The sequence below is a fragment of the Buceros rhinoceros genome, unplaced genomic scaffold (assembly GCF_000710305.1).
Source record: "Buceros rhinoceros silvestris isolate BGI_N320 unplaced genomic scaffold, ASM71030v1 scaffold25447, whole genome shotgun sequence".
Classification (NCBI taxonomy): domain Eukaryota; kingdom Metazoa; phylum Chordata; class Aves; order Bucerotiformes; family Bucerotidae; genus Buceros; species Buceros rhinoceros.
The window spans coordinates 10,102-35,720 of NW_010421921.1; the positions used below are offsets into that span (position 1 = coordinate 10,102).

At 38.6% G+C, this 25,619-nt stretch overlaps 1 protein-coding gene across 1 annotated transcript; it reads left to right on the forward strand.

Annotated features, from left to right (window-relative positions):
* Positions 1-1,803: 1,803 nt before the first annotated feature.
* LOC104496715 (arf-GAP with coiled-coil, ANK repeat and PH domain-containing protein 2-like) lies at positions 1,804-25,408 on the forward strand (the record flags this gene model as incomplete). The annotated part of the gene is made up of 9 exons (XM_010139874.1): positions 1,804-1,861; positions 3,967-4,086; positions 5,438-5,491; positions 9,143-9,201; positions 9,686-9,869; positions 12,536-12,580; positions 13,568-13,663; positions 17,985-18,059; positions 25,292-25,408. Coding segments are annotated over 9 exons (808 nt in total), but the record flags the coding sequence as incomplete, so codon positions are not given.
* Positions 25,409-25,619: the final 211 nt, after the last annotated feature.

The following is a 25,619-nucleotide window of genomic DNA, read 5'->3' on the forward strand; positions in this document are numbered from 1 at the left end:
GCTTATTCCATCTTAAAATTTTCCCCGTGGAAATTTAATTACTGAGCAGATGTGTTGTCTTCATTCTGCCTTCTCTGACTGCCTTTATTTCTCCATCTTGAATCTTGGACTTTTTAGCTCATTAAGTCCTGTGGAGCTAGAACTCTTTGCTAGTTAAAGACCCTAAAAAACCCTTCTTATCAGATCTTACTGCAGTTCTGTAAACAAGCTACTTAATTGTGCTTTTATGTTAATGCCAAAGAAACAAACAAAAATTAGTTGCACTGTGATTATAAACAAACTAATACAAAATTGCAGTCTAAATATTGAGATACTTTTCCTTCCTTTTTTTTCTGTAATGCTCTCTGAAGCAAGATTTAACTCTAGAGATTTAAATGAAAGTTAATTGTTTATGGAAGAAAATAAAGTAAAAGAGACGTGGATGTTGCCTGAAATCCTTCGTTGTCTGAAGCTAGCGAAGAGACAGAAGCTGCAATGTAACTGCACAGGAAGGAATGTGTGTAGATACAGAACCTCGGATGTAACTGTGGGAATGCCCTTAGATACAGAAACTGGAATGCAGCTGCGTTAGTGAAATCTGCAAAAGGCTGGGAGTGTCATGCTTAATGTTTGAGAACTGAAGGCAATTGGCAGTGTTTTTCAGGACTGTTCTTGTAAAAACTGCATTTCCTGAGTTTGGGGTCTGATCCAGGTTTTGGGTTTTTTTTTTTTTTGTTCTTGGCTTGAACTCATGTGAACTAGAATGGAACAAGCAAGAGACAGTAAAGCTGTGGTTCTGTGTACTCACCCCTCAGTGGTAAAACTGGCTTTAATTCCTGCTCCAAGTTGTACTTCCCTGCCTGTCTCACTTTTTCCAGAAAGTTTTTTGTAGGAGTGAAATGTATCTGATCCAATTTTCCAAAAAGCATTACAGAAAACTTCCTATTACTTTTTTTTTTCCCCCCCCCAAGATGGACTACTACTGATGAACAGTGTGTCTCCATGAACAGTTAATGCTGGAATGACTGAATGAATGAGGCACCCTGTGATGGAAGCAAGGGCATTTGTTGCCAAAAAATAGTATACTCAAGGCAATAGCCTGGTGAAACAGCGATATTCATGAACTCTCTGAACAGAGTGTCATCCTTTCTGAGTCTTCTGTTTTTTCAGGTTACAATAAGCAAGGAAGGAGGTGTCAAAGGAAACATCTGCTCTCAAGCAAAAAAGTTGCACTTTATAAATGCTTCATGAAAGCAGCTTTCACTAGCACATAAGGTTTGGCTGGTCTGAAAGCTGCAGCCAGTCTAGGCTAGAGGTAAATGATATAACCAGGTGTGCATCTGAACTTACTGTTACGTCAGTTGGCTCATGGCAAATGTGATATTTTTCATAATCTCATTTGCAGGGTCATTCATTAAATAGCTGTAGGTTTGCAGGTTTGAGCCAGTAGAGTCACCAAAAGAATTACTTAAGAAATTTCACTCAGACTTTAAATTTCTTTCCTTTGTTATTATCTTCAAACAGAGACTGTTTGCTATACAGGAGTAGAGGAAACCTATTTAAATGTGACAAACATTAGGATTAATAAAATTTCATTATCACTGCTGTAGATTTTCTTACGCAATTTTTCTTAGTTTTTTTTTTTCACTGCCAAATTTTCTGCAGTTCTTGTGGTTCTCAAATCTATCCTGGTCTGTAGTTGAAGTTTAAGTGAAACTGTGATGGCAATAAATGGGTTAAATTAACGTGTTGCTGCCCCTTCCCCCCAGTCTCAGTGTATTTTTTGTATAAAGTTCTAAAGGAAAACATTTTATAACCATGCAGGGCAGCTTTAGAAGAAGTAGAAGGAGATGTGACCGAACTGGAACTGAAACTTGACAAGGTAAGCTTCTTAATTCAGTAAGGTCTGTTCTGAAAAACATAAAGATGTATGTAGTTTTTGTTTAAAAGCTCACAGCTGGGAAGCAGCAGTGGCTGAGCAAGAGAGTTCTGCTCTTGCAGAGGGATTGAGTGCACCTCATCTGGGCTGAGTGCACAGCTGGACCTCGGAGACCCGAGCTTGGATAACAGCAGCAACAGCCAGTGGGAACCCGTGTGCTCCCCCAGCTGAGGGTTTGGGTTGTGCAACACCCTCCTGACGGTGGCCCCCTCGCACTCATGTGACTCAGCCCCAACTGGGAGCCACATGCAGACGAATGGTAGTTGAGAGCCAGGCGCTGGCCCTCCGTGCGCTGAGAGCTTATGTTTTGTGATAGCTGTGTACTGTGAGGACATCTGGATACTCCTTGTTTTCGAGATTTAAAGTCAATGCTCTTTGTCTTTGGTAGTCTGCGTCACAGTCACAGCAGGGCAGGTATATAGATCCTTCTCTTTTGTTTGGAGGACTTAACTAGCATCAATTCATCCTGCTTTTTGCCATGCTTTGTGCATGGATGTAAAAGGTTATATGTAGCATCTTTCCATACTTCACAATCCATTTACTGGTTTTCTAACCAGTAGTATTTGGAAGCTTTTGATCTTCCTTTGCTAGTATTTTTAGGGTGGATTATTTTGGTTTTACATCTGTAGAAAGTTTCCTTTCCTTAGAATTTTATGCTAAATGTTTAAAATTATTTCTTGCCCATGTTTCAGTGTGGTAGGCAGATGTCTTTTGACACCTCCTTAGCTACTTTTTGAATGTGAAGTTTTGTTCCTGCAGCTGTGAGTTGGCTGCAGAAAGAAATAAAATCAGTATCAAGTCTGAAGACTTTGTTACTTCTTGTCATAATATTTCTAGCTTTTGGACTAGTAATGTGACCATTTGATCTTTCAAAATACATTTAAGATACCCAATTTTTACTTGGTATGAATTTTGGTGTAACTAATGGATATGAGACACATTTTTACTGTAGGGTTGATGAATCTGTTTTGGTAGATTAAACCATATAAGTATTTAAAGGATTTGAAAAATCTGTCTTGGAAGTTTGTGTTTTCCACCAGTCTAAAAGGCTCATTTCTGGGGAAAGACTCAAATTCCTCCAGGGGCATTATTCAGGGCTCTGCCCCCAGCCTCTTGCAGGGCAGTGCCAAATATACCCTCCTATCATGTAAAAGCTTCAAGTGTAGTATTACTCTTCAGCCTGAGGCAGTGTCACAGTAGTCTTTAAAACTAAACATTCGCTCCCCTGACAAGAAACCAAGTACGTAAGGTATGTCTTTAAGTAGTTTAATGGTGATAGAGAGTGTAAGTGATCTAGTATAAAGCTTAAATTGAAAGCGAAGCTTCTTGTGTGAGGTGAAGTAGCCATGGCCTGAGGGTAATGATTTTTCTAGACTTGGCTGGTAACTTCTGCTCAGTTATTTTTACTAAGCTTAGTTTTATTGGCCTGCAGTTGTGACTTTGGGCTATATTATCTGCATTTTTTTTTCTCCTGTGGAAGACAGGATGCTGGGTTTAGGATTGTGAACCGTAAGCAAAAGTGACAGGAAAAGGGATCACATTGGTGGTGATTTTTCTGTCCAGTGTTAAAGCAACTTGGCCATTGATCAGAATGTGGAAGATGATACTCAGATTTCTTCTTCTCCTAAGAGGATCTAAGTCAACTTAAAAATTACTGGATAAATAAGGGAGAAGGGTCACTTGGGTGATTTCATTGCCCCAACACAGGATCAAGTTCTTCTGTGTTGTCTTTCATGAACATTTGTCTAACATCCTTGAAAAATGCTTTTTTTTGCCCTCCTACAGCCCTGTCTCTTGAAATATGTGCAAATTCTCAGTTAACAATCAAACAAATAAAATAATACTTTAAAAATTAAGAGTAGTAGCCTTCTCAGTGGCGTATTAGTTGACCTAGAGTAGTGTTTTACTAGACAGTAGAGAGCTTTTCACAGAATATGGGCTCTTTGTTACTTAGACTTAACCAAGTTCTGTGCGTTTCGTGTTTATATGGTGGTGTAAAACAAAAGAAAACAAAAAACCTCCACTTAGTAATTTTCTCCTCTTTTTAGCTAGTGAAGCTTTGTATTGCAATGATTGATACTGGGAAAGCATTCTGTACAGCCAACAAGCAGTTCATGAATGGAATTCGAGACCTTGCACAATATTCCTGTAAAGATGCATTGGTTGAGGTAAGTTCTTTAAGAGGTGAAGATGGAAGGAGAGAAGCGTAACTTAAGAAGGGTGAACTGTAACAGTTGGCAAGAGAAGTGATTGAAGTTTACTATTTGCCTTTTTGCTCCTTTGTCTTTGAGACTTCTTAAAAGTGAGCTTTTTTGAGTGTGGTGCTCTGCAAGTCTCTGTGCTGTTTAGGTTCAGCTTTAACCTGCGATGGCAGGAGTTTTCCAAATTCCAGAAAATATGTATTAACTTAGGACTAGTCACCTTAGGAGTGGAGAAAGGCAGGCTGAAGCTGTGAACAGCTGCCCCTGTTTACTTTGCTAAATGAAGGGGTTCTAGTCATGAGATCCTAAGAGCCAGTTCTCTGCAACTAAATTTCCTGACTTGATATCTTGGGTCCTGGAACTGGCACTCTCCAATACATAGAAATTTAAATTTTTAAGTGTACAGAGACCATTTTGTGGTGTAACCTCAGACTGTTGACTTGTTAGGTTAATTGGGAATACCAAATTTTTGGTATTCCAAAATGAATATAAATGATATACATTAATATAAATGAATGAAATGATATAAAATCGTGTAATATGCAGGTATAGTTACACGCACATCTCTATATCATCGATATTTCATGTGTATTATGTAATAGAACACGATCTACACGTGTATTCCTTCACACACTAGTTGAATTAGATAGTGCCTGTGAACTTCAGTATAGTCTGCGTGCAACTGGAGCTGCTGTTGTCTAGAAATCTACTTGCTAGAAGTGGTGTGATGGCAAACTATTAGAACTTACATTATTTGATTCCAAGTAGGCTTTTGTTCTGTAAGCAATCGGCAGTTTACCCAAATATATCAGGGACCTTGGTTTTCTGTGTTGGAGACATTGATTGTACAGATTGATGACAGTGCTGGCAAGTGTATCGACAGAGACGGTAGTTCATGCATGTACACACACGTGTGTGTACTGATGATTATGTGTTAACTGGGTTTTTGGAATTAAAGTATTAAACGCAAATAACTACTAAATAATGTAATATTCAATACTGTAAATGAATGTGTTAAATTACATGAACTTCCCATAGTTTAGACAATTTAATTTGAATTTTTCCTGCTTTGCTTCAGTTTGGTTCTTTATATATAGGTAGGTAGCAATAATGTGTTTGTTGCTTGTAGTTTTAATAGATTTACTTGATATTACCCCTATGTTCTCCTTCTGGCATAATAGTTTTAGTTTAATAATTATGCTAAGGAAAATCAGTTCCAGGCTCTTTACTGAAGAGCTGTAAACCTCTGAAATGTTGCTTTCATGCTGTGTAATTAGTAGGGCCTAACAAACTTTGTTTTCCACTTCCTTTGTTACAGACCAGTCTGACGAAGTTCTCTGACACCTTACAGGAAATGATCAATTATCACAATGTAAGTATTTCTAGCTGAAACATGACACTGATAGCTTGCCTCCCGTTATATTCGATAACAGAATAGTGCTAAAGCTTTTCTTGTTGGTAATATTTGTGAAGTCATGGTTTAAGTAGTATTAAATAACTCCCATTTTGTTCCTCTAAATATTTTGTTTCTACTTTTTTTTTATAAAGTATTTATAAACATCTCATTTTCTGCAGATTTTTGTCTTTATTTATTGTTTGGAATTTGTAAACATCACTAAAACTCAGTGCTGTAAGTCACAGTAAATACTGGATTGTTTCATCTTCAATCAAACTGAGGAGCAGCAGTGACAAACTGAGCACGTTTATTTACTGGACTGAAATAATTTCTACTTTTTTGCCATAATTTCTACTTTTTTGCCATTTTTAATAACGCAGAAAATGAAGCGCTCCTGATTTGTGTGTAGTTTTCTTTTTGGAAGTATGACAGATTTAGATGCATGTAGAGAAAGCAGAAAATGCTAGGATTTAAGACTAATCATTATTTTTAGCATGTCAAACTTCATCTGAGAAAACTCAGTGTTGCCTGGATTGAAAACTGGTATTTTTTTTTCTTCTCTGAAGAGTTTTGTCTTGTATCCTGAAAGGCAAAGGGATGTGTTCATTCTTTTATTTTATTCCTCTTCCTTGAGCCCCTACTGCTTTTCTTTCTTTTTCCAGTAAATTGCTGGAAAGCAACTGAAGTGACTCTGAAGTGCTGAAAGTATGTAGGCCACTTCAATTTTCTTTTTAATATACAACTAGGAGTTTAAAATGGAATGAGATACTGAGAATGTGGTTCTAACAGCTTCAGCTGAAGTTAAGTTTGTTAGTATTAACTCAGCTTCTCTAAACTGTGATTTTTTTTTTTTTTTTTTTTTTTTTTTTTTTTTTTTTTTTTTTTTTTAATACATGCTTTTAGAAGGGAAGAGAAACATGGGAGGTGGGTTAGTACTGCTGAGATGGCTTTCCTTTCCATTATGAGCTGTACATGTCTACAACTAATATAACGAAAACTGTAAAGAGGGGAGTAAGTGGGCAGTGAACTTTGGTAGAGAGAAGCTAGTGCAAAGGTTCAAAGCAGCAGAAGTGGGAGAAAATGTTCCTTTCATGTCGATTTCTACAGATTAGATTGAGCAGATGAGTCCATTTGGCTGTCCCTATTTCCTACTCTCCGCACTTCTTGCTGCTGGTTAACCATGTCTTTGCTATGTGATAACCTTTTTTTGCCACATTTGACCTGGGTCCTATAGTCTTGCTGCTGTTACTGTTCTTCATGATTGTGGCTTGCAGTGCTTTGGTAAAACTTGGCACAGCACAACTCGCCCTGTAGGGCAATTTGGAGGCAGAATGCAAAGAACACGCCACGTGAAAGAAAGATTTCTTTGCAAATTGAAGTAGGACCACTCTATGTTCTGTCCTGCCTTTTATTTTTCCCCTCCACTTGCTTTCTGTGCTCCAGTATAGAGTAGAACAGTAGCTTTTAGCAAAAGGCACAAACATGAAGTCAGGCATGTTATGGTGTTCTGATGTAGAGCTTTGCCAGGCATGATGTGGTCCTGTGGTGCTTTTTATGAATCTGCAGGACTTACTAGCTCAGAGCATCAGACCAAGCCGGCAGGAGAGCCACGATGAGTGAGAAGAAGCTAGAGGAAGAAAGAGCAGAGGCAGGCCCCCTCCAGAGGAAGGAGGGAAAGGGTAGGAGATGGTCCCACTGAGGTCTGGATGACTGACAGTTTTCTCATAGGAGGCTTTGCTACAACTAAGGCTGGGAACCAGGCTAATGCAGCATCTTTGCTGATTCAGCACTGGGGGAGTAGCTTTGACAGCATATGGCAAATAGCAGCTTTCTTAGACTTGGTGTGGGAAAGGCTGTAAATCTAGTCAGATCATGGTCTGGGAACTTTGTTCTTTTATGGAGAACAATGTGTATGTATTTTTCTGCCTAGCACTTTTTTCCTCTTCGGTACTGTAAGCAGTATTGGAAGGCTCGTATTTCTGGGGGTCCACTAATCAATGGAGTTCCCCTCTGATCATGATCTTTCTGTATTGATTTTGATTGTGCACTCCTCAGGCGCTGGCAAGCTTAAATGTCAGCAGTGGGAGTAGTCCCAGCGTGACTTCCAGCTTGGCAAAGTTCCTTACCTATTCTAGTTGTCTGTTTTTTCTGGTTTCCCGAAGTGGGAATACAAACAGAATCTTCCATTTGTTACTGTTAAATACAAGACAGTTCTGACTGGAAGGGGCCTCAGGAGATGTCTGGTTCAGCTGCCTGCCTAAATCAGGGTCAGCTCTGAAGTTGGAGCATGTTGCTCAGGGTTTTATTCCATTTGGTCTTGAAAACCTCAAAAATGAAAACTGGATCGAGAATATAGTACCATTGTTAATGGATGACTTAAACCCAGTCACATTTTCCTTCCTTCGGTGTGTCTAGAGAAAAGAAACAAGCTGCTAAGGGTTTTGCTGTCCGTACTTTGCGTGGCTTTTCATTCCCAAATTCTGTGAGTAGGAAAAATAAGACTGAGAATGGTTAAAGAAAACACTTTTTGATGTGAATCTTTGAGTTCTTGACTCACTCTTTTAATAAAGTTATTTAAGACTTAAAGATCTTTACCTTTTGAAAGAGGTCTGTTCAGTCGTGCCGTCTACTTCTTCCCTATGTTCTTTCACCCCTTTACTTTTTGTGATCATGCCTTGCATTAATGCAGAATGGGAAGCATAGGAGAGTTGGAAATCAAGGTATCATTTGTGATGTGCACATCACGAAGTGTCAGAAGGGTTTGTCCCATAGCCACTGACCTGTTCCGCTCTGTCCTAAAGCTCAGAGGGCAGCTGTGGAACTGAAGGAATGTGCATTTTCATTACTCAATCAGAGTTTCTGGGGTCAAAAGAGAAAGTACAAATTGTCTGACATTCAGGTATGCTTTGGCCTTGGAAATTAAGCAGATTTCTCAAGCTTTACAATTTGAATGGTTAGATTATATTCTACCCCACCTCCCCAAATAAGAAGAAATTGGAGAAGCATGGCTTAGCATGCTTTATCTTAGGAAAAGCAGCAGACATTCTTCTCAGCAGTTCAACAGTGGGTGGTTTTTTTACAGATGTATTATGTAAAGGAGGTGGCACTGATTACTCACATGTGTTAATTTCAGCATTCCTTTCAGTTCGTGGGTTTTTGCCAGAAGTTAAGAGCATGTTCTTTCTATGGTTTCATTTGTCTTTTTAGTTGTTGGTTAAATTGTGAAGGTCTATAAGAATCAAAGTTGTTACCCTAGAAAAAATGACTTTGTTGCTTGTACAGTAGTATTTTTTACTATTTAATAATCATAATAAAGATGTTTTATGAAAGTGGCATATTTTACATTGTCAGGATGAGAGAATAAGATGCCAGGAGGTCTCTCCTTAAAACTGTGATCTTTAAGAAAAGGCCAGCAAAAGGGTTTGGGTTTGTGTTATTTTCCTTATTTTATTCCTTATTTATTTTTTATTTAGTTCAAAACTAATTTGAAGGGGTTTATGTTTTGATATTAGAGAAGCATAGATTTAATAATAATTCTCATCTGCATAATAACCACGTGTACGTGTAAAATGAAAAGGTATGAACACACCTAAGTTACTGACCTACACAGTAATGCTTTTCTTTCAGATCCTGTTTGACCAAACCCAAAGATCAATTAAAGCACAGCTTCAGACTTTTGTTAAAGAGTAAGTTAATTTGTACTTGTAACGGGAAAATTATAGGTGAAGTAGAATTTAAAAACATCTGATTTGAGTGGTATCTTGAAACATCTTTCTTGAAAATTGCCGGCCATAAATTGAAAAATACGTATTAAAGCATGTCAGAAATAACCTCGAATCTGTGAGGTATTAGATCCATAAACGTTGAAATAGTGTGAATTGCTGGTTGATTTTATATGTTGCCATTGTCTAAGCTTAAGGAAGAAAGTGCTCACCAAAGCTTTTCCCCAGTAAGCTGGAGATGCTTTAATTTACATTTCAATGTTGCTCTTTCTTCGGAAGAGAAGCTCCTATCATACTTTGTATGTTTTCCATTTGAATCAAGCATTTATTGAAGAAAATTAAAACAAAGAAACTGGCTATAACAGTCATGAGCACAGTCTAGTGTATCTACAAACACTTTTTTCATGCTTTGAACTTCATTTGTTATCCATCTTTCCTTTTTCTTTAGAGATATTAGGAAATTTAAAGATGCAAAGAAACAGTTTGAAAAAGTTAGTGAAGAAAAAGAGAATGCTCTAGTAAAAAATGCCCAAGTACAAAGAAATAAGCAACACGAAGTAGAGGAGGCAACCAATATTTTAACCGCAACACGGAAATGTTTTCGACACATAGCTCTGGATTATGTTCTTCAGGTAAGTGCAGCAGTAAAAGTTATTTTTCTAAACCATCAGTTACACAGAGTTAGATCTGTCCCTTAGAAGTTTTTGCTGTAAGCTTCTCAGAAGCTGTCAAGCTTCAGTGAAAAAGCAGTAACTTTGCAAGTACTCTCTTTCTTAATGAAATCTGAGTAAAATTAATTGATGCATACTTATTGCTTCATGCTTCGGTTTTCAGTGCCATTGTTGTAATGACACAGTTTAATTTTCAATTTGAACATTAATTTTGAAAAAAACAGTATTTTCCTGATACTTATCTAAATGTATTTCATGAATGGCTGTGCTGTAGTTCCTTATATATTTGAAGTAAAAATTGTAACCCAGCCAAAAAAATACAAATCACCTGAATAATTCTGGTATAGGATGTTGGCTGCTACTACAATTTCAGCTGTTTGCTTTGGGTTTTATTTAACAAATCCTACTGGTCTAGAAGCCATGGAGTTCAGCATTGTGCCACAGGGGAATCCAAGAACATAAGTACACTTTTGCTTTTTAGTGCAAGTCTCCTGTAGAATGTTGAGAGGTGTTCTTTGTCCTGCTTGTACTTTGAATACCGTGAAATAATAATTTTTTTATTAATACTTAAATTTTGTCTGTTTCATAGTTACCACAACTACAGCAAAATGGGATTATTGCAGCTCGGATGGCACAAGGGGCTGGGGGCTTCTAAGTGGGTCTGGAGTTCTATGATCAAACACAGAACAACCCTTTAAAATTATGTTGGTTTTATATTAGATGTTACCATCTTTGGAGCAGATCCAGAGGAGGACATTAAATATAATCAGAGGGATGGAGCATATCTGCTATGAGGACAGGCTGAGAGAGTTGGGGTTGTTCAACCTGGAGAAGAGATGGCTCTGGGGAGACTTTATTGTGGCCTTCCAGTACTTAAAGGGGGCTTATAAGAAAGGTGGGGACAGACTTTTTAGCAAAGGCTCTTGACAGGATGAGGGGTGATGGCTTTAAATCAAAACAGGGAAGGTTTAGACTAGGCAGAAGGAAAATGCTTTTTACAGTGAGGGTGTGAAACACTGGCACAGGTTGCCCAGAGAGGTGGTGGATGCCCCGTTCCTGGAAACATTCCAGGTCAGGTTGCACATGGCTCTGAGCAACCTGATCCATTTGAAGGTGTTCCTGCTCACTGCAGGTGTTTGTCCCTGCTCACTGTTCAAAGATGACCTTTGAAGGTTCCTTCCAACCCAAAGCATTCTGTGATTCCCTGTTCTTTAAATTGCCACTGAAAGGTGAAGTGGAATGGATCTGATCAGCCCAGGCTTGCACGCAGAGAACAGTCAGTGGTCAACGCTGAATTCCTGCCTTTTGAACACTAAGGACAAAGCTCATTTTCATGTTTAAAAAGTAGTGTAAATTATGTACCACTTGATAATTGATGTTAACATCAAATTGCAGCAGTCATTACTGTAGGTCAGATCCTCATGAGTGCATTGAAGTGCAGATCATTTGTCTCCTGGAATTCATATGCTCAATGTATGAGCAGTTCTTGTGGTAAAGATGCATTTAAAGTTGACAGGAAACAGTTATAGCATCTATTAATGCAGGCAAAAATGGATTGGTCTTCAGGAATTCCTTCTATGTGGGCAATTATTGTTCTGGAAAAATGCCTTTACAGCTATGATCTCTTTTTTAGCTATGTTGGCTTTCAACTGCATTTCAAAACCTTTGCTTTCCTTTTTGGTTTTTTTTTTTTTTTTTTTTTTGTCTTGCAAGTTGAGTGTTCTATACAAACAAATCTTAATTATTTTTACTGCAGAAAGTTTTCCAGAATACTCACTATTTAAGTATAGAGGTACAGTCTGGTTTTCATTATAGCTTCAGGAAGTTTATTTCTTTTGCTGGAGTTTTAAACTGAGATAGAGGTGTTAAATTGCAAGATCATGCACGTTTCTGCTAAATGGAGCCTTTACGATCTGTATTTCTGGATGGACAACCTTAAAGATTAGGGGGCAAAGATGATAGAACAACTACGTGAATGTTAAAAGTAAGTTACTTTTTCTCTATAATGAAATTCTTTAAGTTCCAGGGCAATACTATTCATCAGGTAGCTTAAAAGTGCGATTACATAAGAAAAGTTACTTATTGAAACTATTATGGTCTTACTTGTTTTAGAGGCAGGGGCTATATCCCAGTTTTGGGACAATATAGACAGTATTAGCACGAGAGGAAAAATTAAAAAAAACCCATCCTCCCTCTCCCCTGGCAGGAGACAGTGCTGTTGAGTGCAGTTTCTTCAAGGAGTTGGTGGGCTGGGTTAGCTCATACTGTCGGAAAAGGTATTGGAACATGTTGAATTCAATCTGTGGAAATGGGTACCAATTTTCCTTGCTTGAAATGTGTATTATATTACTTTTAGCTAGTATGTGATGTCTTATTTTTTGCCTTCTAGTATAAGAAAGTTGTGATTATCACTGTGAAATCCTAGCTTTGTAAGCTTTTTCTGATTACGTCACTTCAATATCGTGACAAAACTAGCGCACTTCTTCTTTTAAAAGAAGCTATCTGTGAAGTCTGCTATGTGTTTTAAGCTTTGCTATGATTACTTGGAAGTAATTTGAAGTTCACTTCTGTGGGGGAAATCTGCAAGCAGAATAAAGTAAGTTACTTGTTTGTTTTGTTTTTCCTAGATCAATGTTCTTCAGTCTAAAAGGAGAGCAGAAATCTTGAAGTCGGTAAGATACTTTATTTTCTGTACAGAAAATATCTAAATGCATCTGAAATTAAAAATGTGACTGCAAAATGGTATATTAAAAATTCAGTCCTTTTACTCATCAAAACATCAGTTTGGCATTTAGGTGACATCAGTTTGGGCTTTACTATACCTGGGTATAGATGCTTGACTGTTTTTGGCAATTGTTTTGGTTCAGTTTTGAACAGTTTAAGGCTTTCACTGCTGTTGACTCTTTAGTATGTGTTTCACAGTTAAAATTGAACTTTGCCAGGAGTTCTGCTGTTTAGGTCTGCTATATTCATGTATAAACAGTAAGTGCTACTTACCTATTCTAAGATGGATTCAGCTCTTTCTACAAAAGTAGTATTTTTATGTAAATGGCATATTGTAATATTAAATACCCAGTAGTATGGTATCTGCTGAGTTAACATACAGCTATATCGGCATGTTAGTTTTCTTCTGATCGTATGCCTTCTTGTGCTTCACGTTATCTGTAAGAAGTTCACTGAGGCAGAGACTGCCAAATTAAATGGTGCTTTTCTTTCAAAGGTCTGAAGTTACACTGCCGTAATTTCCTCAATGCCTTTACATACCAAAAGCTGTAGTTGGATCACGGCTTTATAGCTGCTTACCATTCTGCTTTGTGTCTTCCCGACTTGTTTGCTTTTCTAAGACTGGACAGTCTTCTCAGCTGTGTTCATAAAGGTTATAGTTTATGGATCATTAGTAGGAATATTATGTAGCCTCTTTCTAATTTACATGTCCTAGTTAAACAGCAGTTAACAGAAGCTTCAGCTGACATGAGTAGAAGTAGTTTTCTGCCCTTAAGCAGATTTGTTTCGTTAATCCTATTAACTAATTCCTGACATTTTTGGCTTGGTTCTTTGACATGAGAGCAGAAATTAATGCTGGAATTGTATTTTAAGTTTGTGTGTGATATCTGATAAATATTAATACTTTTAAAAAAATACACCTTTTTTCCTTCTAGATGTTATCATTTATGTATGCCCATCTGGCTTTTTTCCATCAAGGCTATGATCTTTTTAGTGAACTGGAGCCCTACATGAAAGATCTTGGTGCACAGGTAACAAATTATTATTTTAAAATGTCTTAACTGTACGCTGGAAGGGATGAAAACTTGATACATGCATACACATCAGGTGCCTCATAGATTTATTCAACAAAAAGGGAACTGTAGTGTGCTAAAGGCAAAGCATAAAAATACACTGTAAGTTGTTTGAATAAAAATAGTTAGAAACTGAAAGTTGTGTGTTTACTAAAATGAATATTACTTTTAGGAGTTACATACTTAAACATAGCCAGGCAGTACCAGTTGAGGTACTCTATGGTATTCAGGACAGTTTTTTATATATGATTCATATTATGAATATATTTAACAATAAAAAGTAGTATAAACTACACAATGTGACAAAAATAGCAGTGATGTTAACCACTTAGACCATAAACCAGAAGTCTGATTTCAATAAGTAGTGCAAAACTAAGTTCATACATTGATCCTTTCTTGCCCAGTTTTGTTGTTTAAGAGCATGTAATTGCAACTTCTGGGTTGTCAGTGAGGGACTCATGAAAAGGCTGGATGGACCATGGCCAGCTGCACACAGGAGACACTGAAAATGCAAAGTAAATTAAGAACATACAATATTGAGCTGAAGATCTGTCTGTGGTGCAGGAAGAAGACTCAGCAGTGACTTGATTTGTTTTCAGTGCAAGTTGAATAGGCCTGGAAATATTTGTACCACACTTTTTTTTTTTTTTCCCCTCTCTCAGGACTTGCAACAACTGCATTGATGCTAAATCCCCTATTGCCACCTCCCTACTGATGCACAAAACAAAGTCAAGCCAAATTTGACGTGTCTGTCCAGATACAAGAGCAAATAAACGACAGCAAACATTTCTTTCATTCATCTCAAGTAGATGTGTCATTGAATGTCTAGAGATGATGTTGTTCTGAGCTGGTTATTCCTGCCCCAGTGCTGTTGTCATCTGTGCCCCTCAACCTGCTTCTGTGTGTGCAGTGAAGCAGACTGGGAACTGCAGAAATTATCTCCCAATGATCACATGTCTAAATAGTTACTTTTCTGCTAGACTAGTCCCCAGTCAGGCTACTGTGGCTCTCAATTACTTGTACAAACACACACCCGGGAGGCATGTGCTTGTGTGTGTGTGTTCGTGTGGCGAGTGGGTGATAGAGCTGAGAGGAGAAACAGGCTGCTTGAGTTGGCGTTGCCATCACAGAAGGAGGTGGCTGTACGGCTACAGCCCCCGTGTTTGGTGTAATAGTGACACTTGAAAGGCTTAAGTGCACATGACTCTGTCCTTAGTTGTACCTTTTATTCTTTCACATCCTTCCATTTGAGGTTGTAATGTTGAAGAGGATTGTTTTGATAGTATAGAACATGTGTCCTGGACCTCTGCGGAGGAGAGGATGGGAAAAGGAGACAAAACTTATGGATCTGGTAGTGTTTTATGCTAGCAGCTAGGCTTTAATGTTTCTGTTTGATTGAGGTTAGATCAGCAAGGAACACAAGGTTATTTTTGAATGGCTGGTCATCCTTTTGCTTGATCTGGTAAGGAGTATTGTGTAACATGCATTTTGGTGCTGGTATCATAGCAACTGAAGGAGGTAAATTTAGAAAATCTGAAGCTGAGAGTGTTCAAAATACATTGCAGTTGTAGCAATGGTAGTCTGAAGACCCTAAAGTTGTACAACTTGCTGCATTGTTCTTTTGTGGCAGATCTTGGCATTTAAGGAAAGGATATTTTTCGTGACAGAAGCAGACTTGTAAATAGGTCGTAAAGTTTAACCCTTAGTGGCTTTGCAGTGGTCAAAGCCTCTGCCTTTAACAGGTCAGAGAGAAGGTATGTTGTGACATAACGAAACAGGGATTTGCTAGATTTTTCTGAAAGCACTGACAGATTCTTTCTGTTGGTAACTGAGTATTCGTTCCCAGGTACATTTTGTGCATGACCTTAACTAGGAAGTCTAACAGCACTTGAAGTATTAAAATTGATTTTAAACAGCATAGTTATAATTTTTAATTATCTTGTTTTGCGTTTTCATAACCAATTTACGTGAGGAAATAGAATTGAGCAATTTTGCTTTCTGGATGTTTTAGGTCAGGATAGGATTGCTGGTGAATCAGAGCATTGAACAGACATCTTTAATGGCACAGAAGTGTCATATAAACTTTTGTATGGAAACTATGGTATTTGGCACTTCTCACGTAAAATGTGGTATTAGTTTAAGAGGAAAATCTACTTGAATTTTCATTCTGAGATGGCTATTCCAAAAGCTCAGCATTTTAGTCTGGCTTAGTTGTCTATAGAATACCAACTTACAGCACTATATGTTTATAAAAATATGTTTACCAGTAGATGCAACATTTTGAAAAAACTGGTATTTTGAAGGCTAACCAGTAATGGTGTCACGGCTGGGATTTTGATTACTTGTGTGATTGGTCTCAGCCCTTGATAGTTGTATGCTCTTGGTCTTTAAGACAGCTGATGTGCTGCTCACTTGAGTGAAAAGAAGAAATTCTGGACTGAGCTTGGAAACTGAAGTGATGCAATGCTGCTCTCTTGATAGTAAAAGAGTAAATGATTAAGTGAGCTGCTGTTAAGAACTTTGTTTTGGCAGTTGTGCCATGGTAAATGTATCCTCAAACACTTGTATTTAAGATAAATTAGAGGTAATTGCCCTAATCTGATCGTGGCTATCTTCTGTTCATCTAGCAGAGTAGGAGGAGGAATTTCCTGGGGCCATATGCAGATTCCTGAGTTTTAGCAAGAAACTTGATTCCTATAAAGTCTTGAACAGCCTGTGGACCAGTTATCATCCATATCACAAAAGAACGAATTTCCCAGGGTTGTTGACACAGGACAGTCTTTGAGCACAATGGCAGCCCGGTCTCTGCTTTAGAGTCTCTCCTATCTTTTTAAGTCATATTGCTACGTAAATCTGTCTGGACACTTCAGTCTTTAATGTGTCCAGGTTCACAAATACCTGTAAGGTGTGAAACTGCTCTTAGCCATTGGAGCCAGGGAGAGAAGAGATAAGAAAATTAACAGAGCATGGAATTGGATCCAGATGTCCCAACTATCTGTTTTCTCCTTAATTGTGGGAGATTGTAGCATGAGGGTGTAACAGCCAGTTATTGTCTCTCTTTCTCTCATTTGCGTCATTTCAAGCAAGGGAAATAAAACACTGGGGAAAATGGCCAGAGCTGGCAGGGGTTCTCCCTTGTGGTTCTGAGAGTGGGTGGAGGCGATCCTATTTGTGTGTGAATTCGAGATTCTATTAGTCATACGGTGCCCTCTGCCACGTGACTGACTTCAGCCTGAGAGCTGTTCCTAGTCTCGTTCTAGGCCTGGAGTAGAATGAGGTCCGTCCCGCAGGTGTAAAGCTGTGAGCTGTGCTGCTGTGTTCAGTATGGCATCTGTATGGTTGGTCAGCAAGGTGCTGTGCAGGGGCGGTTCATGGCAGTCCTGTGTTACAGGCTGGGTGAAGGAGGAGTTCGTCGGATCCCATGGCGTGTCGCATAGGTACTAACCTAACTGGCCTTTTAGGCAGCCTCTGCCCTCTGTCTCACCATATTTCTTATTTAAACATCAACGTCTGTAATAAGAAAAAAAATTACTTAGAGGATATCTTAAATTTCCTGCCTTCTGGTTTTAAAGCAAAAAAGGTTATGTGGTAGTGCTATAGTCATGCTTGCAGCAATTTTTTTGGTAATGTCTTTTTTATTATCCCAGGGTTTGTACAGATGCTGACTTGAATCCTCTCTGCTGTGATAGTCTCTCTTCTTTGCAAAGTCACATTGTTATTTCTGAAACTAGAAACAGTTTGAATGGTTCTACCTATGTTTTCAAGGAATTTTGCTCAAATACTGCTGGTGGCCTGATCAAAACTATTGATACAAAAGCCTGGCTGGGGCAGTTTCCCCTGCTTTGTGGAAGGGAAGAATCACTTATCATTCACCCCTTCTGGTTTTTGCTGCTAGTGCCAGTGCTGCTGCATAGGCCAGTCAGCCAGCAAGAGCAGCTACAGCATGAGTCATTCTCATCGGAGACGGAGCACCAATGCGGTACGGAGTCGCATATGCTTGGCACCATGCTGTTCTTTGAAACATCTCTTCTAAGGCTTACAAGAAATGTACACCTTTCGTAGAGGTTAATTCAGGATGCTAGTGCAGTGCTTTAAACAAGGCTTCAGTGGTTATTCAAGGTAAACACTTTGTGACCAGAGAAGTAATTGTGCTATGCAGATAAAGCAAAAGCCTTGCAGTGTCTAGACATAATGTGTTCTTTTTTGTCAGTATTATGAAACCTACTGAGCCACATTTCTCTCGATATCTAAAGATCCAATTTTATGTTTCTCTTTTCAGCTGGATCAGTTGGCTGTAGATGCTGCAAAGGAGAAGAGAGATATGGAGCAAAAGCACTCCACTATTCAACAAAAGGTACTTGGGAGAATGTAAAGGCAGACTGCACACGTTTCTTGTGTCTCTGGCATCTCTCGCCAGCAGTGCATCTTTGCATCAGAACTGTGTATCTTCAGTGCTGAGAAACAGCCTTACCCATCAGTAAGGGTAGGGCTGGCTTGCAGATACTCATTTTATATCACAGAACAGAATGTTATGTTTGGTTTTGACTGAACATAAATAGAACAGTAGAATTTATTTGAATGCTGGGATTCTAATCGTTCATTAGAATTCTGGGAAATTCATCTGGGATTAAACATAGTTGTAAAAGTTGCTGGTTTTCTCTCCTGTGTGTCTGTAGAAGAGGTGTATATGCTGCACAGCCCTGCAGTCATATATATCACTTTCTGGACTGTGCCAAATACGAGTTCAGCACTTTGAGGCAGTGTGGCAGCTGCTATGGTGTGTAAAGAGCAAAAAGTACACTTTCATAAAGGCTGTCTAATGTTGGGTGTTCAACTGTACACAGATAGGAAAATGATAACGTTAAATTGCTGCTTTTGTGAAGAATGGTATGTGCAATTATTTGTATTTTTGCTTGTTGAGAAAAATGTAGGTCATTACTGTTGTGGGGGGAATTGAATTCTGTTGTTTGGATGTTTCAGAAGCTCTAGATCAGTATTGGTTTTGCAGGTATAATGCTAGAAGTTATAAATATTTCCACTGAACTCTCCAGTAGTGAGCTAATACTGCAGGTACTTTTGAAAGGGATTAGATACCAGTTGAAAGGTAATGCAGCACTTCTTACTCTCATTCAAATACATTCATTCTGTATCTGTTCAGGTGGCATAAATTAAAAAAAAAGAAAGCCTAATGTAAATGAAATCTGATGAGTAAATTGAGGAATGAAAACACTCTAAGATTATAATTTAGGTAGCCTTAATAGGAGTCGATATTAATACTAATGGGAAAAAGTAACATTTTTACTTGCTGAAAATGTTTTTGCCTTCTGTCATTCCTGCAGGAATTGGTGGGAAGCATTAGGATCATGGTAACTGCAATTGAGCAGCCATGATGATGGGTTTTAGGACAGTGCTGACGTGCTGTGTTTGTAGTCAGGCAGGAGATAACTATGGCCAAGGGAGGGGAAGAAAGGGGAAATAGGAAAGAGATGAAACTTCAGAATCAAAGTTGGTGTTGAAGTTTTCATTTGTTGGGGCTCACTAGGCCTAGTTTCAGAGACTGAGGGGCTTACTCTTAGAGAACAGTGGTGCTTGGTGAAAGATAAGTCATGAGCAATTATCTTTTAATTGGCCATAGAAATAATAACTTTTTACGGTGAATTATGGTCATTGCTGTTGCCAGTGGTGTTTATAGTCTTTGTTTTTTTCTTCAAATGCTGCTTAAGGCTGCTTTACAGGTAAACATTCTAATAATCTCAATTGTTATTGAAACTTTTAAGCTTCATGAAACTTGATAATCCGTATCTGTGCTATAAATATTCTTGTTTTCTAGTACAAATGGCAACGATAATGAGGTTATTTATAGATTCCTTAATTGAATGGCAATTTTATGCTGTCTCCAAAACATAATCAGGGCGGTCAGATTGTATTGTTTGTTGTCCTCTAAAGTTCTGTGTTTCAAGTTGTCTGTGTTGTCTCCTGTTCTTATCAGTGCAGTCCCTGACGCGTTTTTGTGATTATAATGCCTCTTTTACTGCATCTAGGCTTTAGAGGCTGTGCTTTATTGGAGATTCCTCTTTCAGCTTGTCAAATCACTTTCTTGGTTTGTAACTCGATTCATGTTGTATGTTTGCTTTTTGTTTCCTCCTACTTGCTTTTCCCAACCTTCCCCCCAAGTTTGCTTCAAACTTATCAGGATTTCAGAATCTTGAACTGCCTTAGACCTTGGATCTTGTTCTTTATATCATTATTTGTCATCTGGTCAGCCTGAGCAGGATGGCAACCTTGTTCTCTCTTCTCTTTCTCATGGCTTGTCACGCTGCCTTCCACTGGGCTGCCTCTTAGGTGTATGTTCCCAAATCTTCTAGTGCCAAATCCTTCCATGTTTTATGATTACTTCTGCTTCTTGTGTTGAATACTCCGTGAGATTTATATGCATTTAATACACTGAAGTTTTAATCTAATGCTTCAGAATGATGCCTTTTCTTCATTGGGTGGATAAAGAACAGTTCCTTTTCTGAAATGTATAGGTAAGTGCACATATGCACACACCTACCCAACCACTACCTATGTTTGCTTGTATGTGCATATGCATGCAGAATAATTGCACTAATTAAATAACTCATCTCACTTTTCTTTACAATCATCATCCTGGTTAATTAGACTGTTGTCTGAGAGGCTAATACAAAAGTAATGGAAGGGCTTGGACACTGCTATAGTTTGATTTCCCTTTTAAGAGAACTGATGACTGATCTTTTTGTTTTAGCTTTTGTGTTCTGTTTACTCAGAAAATATGCAGGAAACACTTTTTTAGTGTAAGAATTAATTCTTCCTGTATTACTCTGGAGCAGCACATACTATGGATTAATTTGGAAATTTCGTGATCATTCTGGGAACTTTCTGCAATATTTTTTTTTATAGGGAAGAATCCATGTCAAAAGAGAGGTGTCAGTGTCAGCATCACTTAATACTTGTAACTCTTGTTTTCTGAGCAGTTTGCAGCCAATCACTATAGTACCGTGTTGAAATAATTTTGAATTTGTTAGACTTGTAAACCAGATTATGCCTTTTTGGTTTGTGGCAGAGCTAATATTTTCTAAAATGAGGGAAATTATACAGAGAAAACGGTCCATTAAACTTCAGAAAGTTTTTGTTGCATTCAAATCCATTTTTCGTTAAAGAAAAGTCTGCATATGAAGAACTGCTCAGGAAACAGCTGGAGCAAGATGAAAAATTTTTAACATCTTGAGTAAACAAAGAGATGGGAAACCAGATGCTAGCACTGTCATAAAGCAGGCATAAACCAGAGCTGCTGCTGAGAAGTAATGCGAACTCAAAAAGCAAAGGTGTGGCAGTATTTCAAGTGACTTGTATGCTGAGCAATTCTCGCACCTTCCTTCAGTTTGTCTTGGACTGTAAACCTTGTCACTTGTTGTGTCTGTTGTTGTTTTAAGACCTTCCTCAAGGGTCTTTCAACTTAAGCATGGCAAACATCTCTTTTGCCAATGGGAAGGGAACAGAAGCAACTTTCTAAACTGGGGGTTGCACAATCTGTGTGTTCGGTTTGGTATATGCTGGAGTAACTTTTCACATTAGTGTTTTCTTTGGTACATATGCTCCCTCATTTACTACCTTTAAAAAAAAAACTTCTGCTTCTCTCATGTAAAAAACATACTGAATACATGTTCATAAAATCACTCGCCCTCCCTAAGATTTACTGGTAAAATGGCTTGAATAGCTTTCATGACCTGCTAGCAATCTTCATATTGAAAGTAAATCTAAAACTCGGCTGCTGAAAAGTGTAAGGGTTTTTGTTTTGGTAACAAGAAAATTATACGTGGAGAAACAGAAAACATGGAAGCTATGAAATGAATCCAGTATAAGTTCCTGTGAAAGTGCATTCGCTGAAACACTGTCAAGAATAGTAAGTATTGTGACCACCAGATTAGTATTAATAGTGGAAATTAAAGTTGTTTTTCCATTGCCAGCTGGTTTGCCATCCCTCATGGACATTTAAAGAAAAAAAACAAGGCGTGAAAGCACGCTGTATGCCTCATTTATATAACCCGCTTCTACGTGTTTCTCTTGCAGTAGCTGGCCAATCTTAAAATGAGTATCAGAATAGAAGCCATAGATGTTCCTTCCTTCGAATTCAAACGAAATGTGTGATGTAGCACTTCAGTGTAACTTTCATAATGCTAACTGAATTTTCTTAGTTCTGGTTAGTTGAAATGTCAGTCATCATGGCTTGGCTTCACGAACGAAGATCTGGGAAGGGCTTTTCCCACACTCACTGTAAGCGATGAGCACACCCTTCGGGCCTGTGCGGTGGATTTTTTAGGTGAGGTGCAGCATGCGTGGAACTGGCTCCACCCTTTACACCTGAGGTTCATCTGCCAGGGCCTAGCGAGCTTGGACGGTGACAGCGAAGTCCTCGGGTCATAGGTTTGGTTAGGGTATCCTTCTCTGAGATGGATGAGCCTTACAGGGCTAAACGAGCTCCATCTGCCCGGGTTTGGGGTTAGAGTTGTCCTTCTCCTAGGATGGCTGCCCGAAGGCTAGTGACCCCATCCTGCCCGTGGACACACTTTGTCTGACCCTTCAGCTGAGACCGGTCTGGCTTGGGAGACCCCACCGGAGGCACATGCCACCACCAGCACAGCTCTCAACCTCACAAGGACACGCAAGCTCCTTCCCCACGGCAAGGGGGTGCCCGTGAAAGAGTCGCTGCTCTACCTCCAGACATCACAGACCCGGGCACGGGGCGGCCGGGGCCTGCCAAGAACGGGAGTCCTGGAGGGGTAGTTGAAATGTACTTTAGTCCTAATTGACACCCGATTAGTATATAGATAATGTTTGAAATTCAGTCTTTTTCAGCTGCATGTTAAGGAACACAAAATCCTGAATCACATAAAGTGACTGGGTTTGTTAACATGTGATCTGTTATGCAGGACACTGGAAAGATATGGATGTATTTCTCTCCACCCCCTGATTATTTTTTGTGATTCATTTTTCCGTGTGCCAAGATAAAAATAAACTGATGTGACTGCTTTTCTCCTATTTTTTAATTATAAAATAGCAGAGCCCGTAAGATCAGTCGTGGCTTATCTAGTTCCCTTTTCTGCTTTTATCCTTTTAATTGAAATTAAGTGTGGGGTTTTTTGTCTGTTCATCTTTTTTGTGATCACAGCTTTATCAATTAAGTTTATATGCTTTATAGATAAAGCATATGGAAGCTTTATTTCCCCCAGCTGGTAGTTTGCTATGTATAGCTAGGAAAATATTAGGCATTTGTCTGGATACTCGTGCGTCTTTATCTGCTCTGTAAAGGTGGAAGTCAGTCAGGGAAGCCATTCAAAGTGGCACCAAGCTCATCTGACAAGGAAGACTCAGTATTTAGACAATTTGGACTGTAGCCTGATAAATGATCCGAAGGAATTTTCCTGTCATGCTTGTATATGTCTTCAGAGCATAGATCTAGATTTGCTGGAGAAGGCAGTTGCATTTTCTGCAGCAGTTTTCCTAACCTGGAGGGAAATGTGATTACATAAGTTTGGACAGAAAAAACTGAGGGGATGTGTGTTGTCTTTCACTAGACAAGGAGTTGCAGGCATCACTGAGGCAGGAAGATGCAACTCTTTAGCAGGTTTCATTACGTTTGGGAGCTGGTAAGTTAGAGTAATTTATCAGTTTTTTGGGAGGGCGGGAGGAAATGTGACATGAGTATGTCCAAGTCTGTGATTAAAGGGGTTTTCTCCCTTTTATTGTTTTTTAAAGGATAAGAAAAGAACAAAAGGACTTTTAACAGTTTGACTGTGTATGTCATAACTTAAAATTGTACTATGATATTTAGCTGTTTGTGCTTATGTGAAGTCTTTAATGCTCATCGTGTTCTGATCTAGCAAACAGGCAGAAAATCAAAGTTGTAGAACGCTGAATAACTAATGTACAAAGCTGTGATTTTTTTGACAAGCTTTTATTTGCAACCTATGTTTTTATTTCGATCAGTATGTGGTAGTGATAGGATAGTTTCTTTTTCATTTGGAACTCTTTTGCACTGATACCCTGCCAGTGAATTAATAAAAATCCAGGTGTAACATTTAAAATTTAATTATTCTGTTCAGATTGGTAGTAGCTGAAAACATGGTGAGTAATTTTATGAAATTTGGTGCTGTGCTGGCCTGGGGGTGTGAAGGACCCATTTTGATGTTTGTAACCACTTCACTGTCGTGTTTAATTAACCTTAGGTTGGACCAAACTGCATGTATGAGAGTAGACATTGTGTGTAGCAGAAAAGTTGCGTGCAGGCTGGGCTGTTACACAGGCCTGATGATATTGGGTTTGAAGGTGACTTTTTTTTGGTGCAGCCTCATTTCCCTTATGTATAGACAAATTCCTAAGGAGCAAAGTACAAAACAGAAATTTACAGACATACTTTTCACACAAAGCTGATGTTTGTAATTTACAAAAAGTTTCTGCTGAAGGTTGGGAGAGGGTTGTTAGGAAATGTCCTGCATCTTCAGTATTTAACATGGCCCTTTTGTTCTGAAACTTGATTTTCAGTGATGTCTCTTCTGCCCCAGTGAAGGGGAAGAAGCCGCATGTTGCTAGTCTACTTTAAGGAGATATTTTATGAACAGTGAGATTAAATAATAGCGTATATATTATTTCAGTCTGTCGACATAGCTTATGATGGATGATGTCATTCCCTATGTGCTTTTTCTTGCACCCCTAGTAGGTGTTAGCCTCCCACTCCCACCTGAGCTCTGTGGCTCCCTGGGAAAAGTCCGTGCTGTTTCAGATAAGAGATGAAAGCAAATAATCACCACGTGTATTACTACCTAGTCTACCTTTGCTGGAGATGTGAAGCAGTTAGCCGTTCTAAAACTCATAAAGCTGTTATTGACTGTTATTAACTGTTATCATTTGTGACTAGAGTGATTGAAATATATATTCCCTTGTCCTACTTCTACCTTCATATTCTTGTCAAAGATCATTAAGAAAAAATACTGCTAAGTTCTTGTCATCATTGCCAGCACTCTGACCCCTTTAATTTAGAGATAACTGACAGCAGCATCTTTATTTGGTTACTTGTCATCGCAGTTCTGATCCAGCTCACTTGTGAAGATGACAGAGCTGAAGAAAATGCCAAGACATGACTGGCTCTATGCAGTGGTCTGCAACAGGCTGCACTTGCTTTTCAGTTTTGGCTCCTAATGCCCGTTTGCCCTTTTTGTTCTGCCTTACTCTCCCCTTTCTGTGGAATATATGTGAGACCATTTGAGCAGACAGTTGCTCTCTCATCATCCTGAGATGCTCTGTCAGTAATGTTTGCCCTCTACTTAGCCATAGAGGTCACTAGAGCAAGATATTCCCCTTGTGTGCAGGTCAAGTAAAAATCAACCTTCTAATCTCCTAAAAATGCTTTTAAAAAAAAAAAAATTGTCAGGGGCTGAGAGTTGTGTTGCAGGCAAAATTCTTAGTAACTCTTATTCTTAAATGTTTACTCTTTTTGACATTAATACTGTCCAAACTGAAGTTTCATTTGAAACTGCAATGTCTTTTTCTTGTCTTGTTCCCTTGTACCAGGATTATTCCAGTGATGATACTAAACTAGAATACAATGTAGATGCAGCCAATGGCATTGTTATGGAAGGTTATCTGTTTAAGCGAGCCAGCAATGCCTTCAAGACTTGGAACAGGTAATTATTCAGAACTCTATTTACTAGCTTATTAAGATACTGCTTGTTAAGTTAAATTCCAGTCTGACTTATAACCTGTGCAACTTGCTGATTCCACATTTTTAACAGGACACTTGGACCACTGTTAATTAATACAGAGATGGCAATTCCAAGCCATTCTTCCGTATTTTCTGTCCTAGTTGTTTGCAAGCGTTTTTCTTAGCGAGTATCTTAGT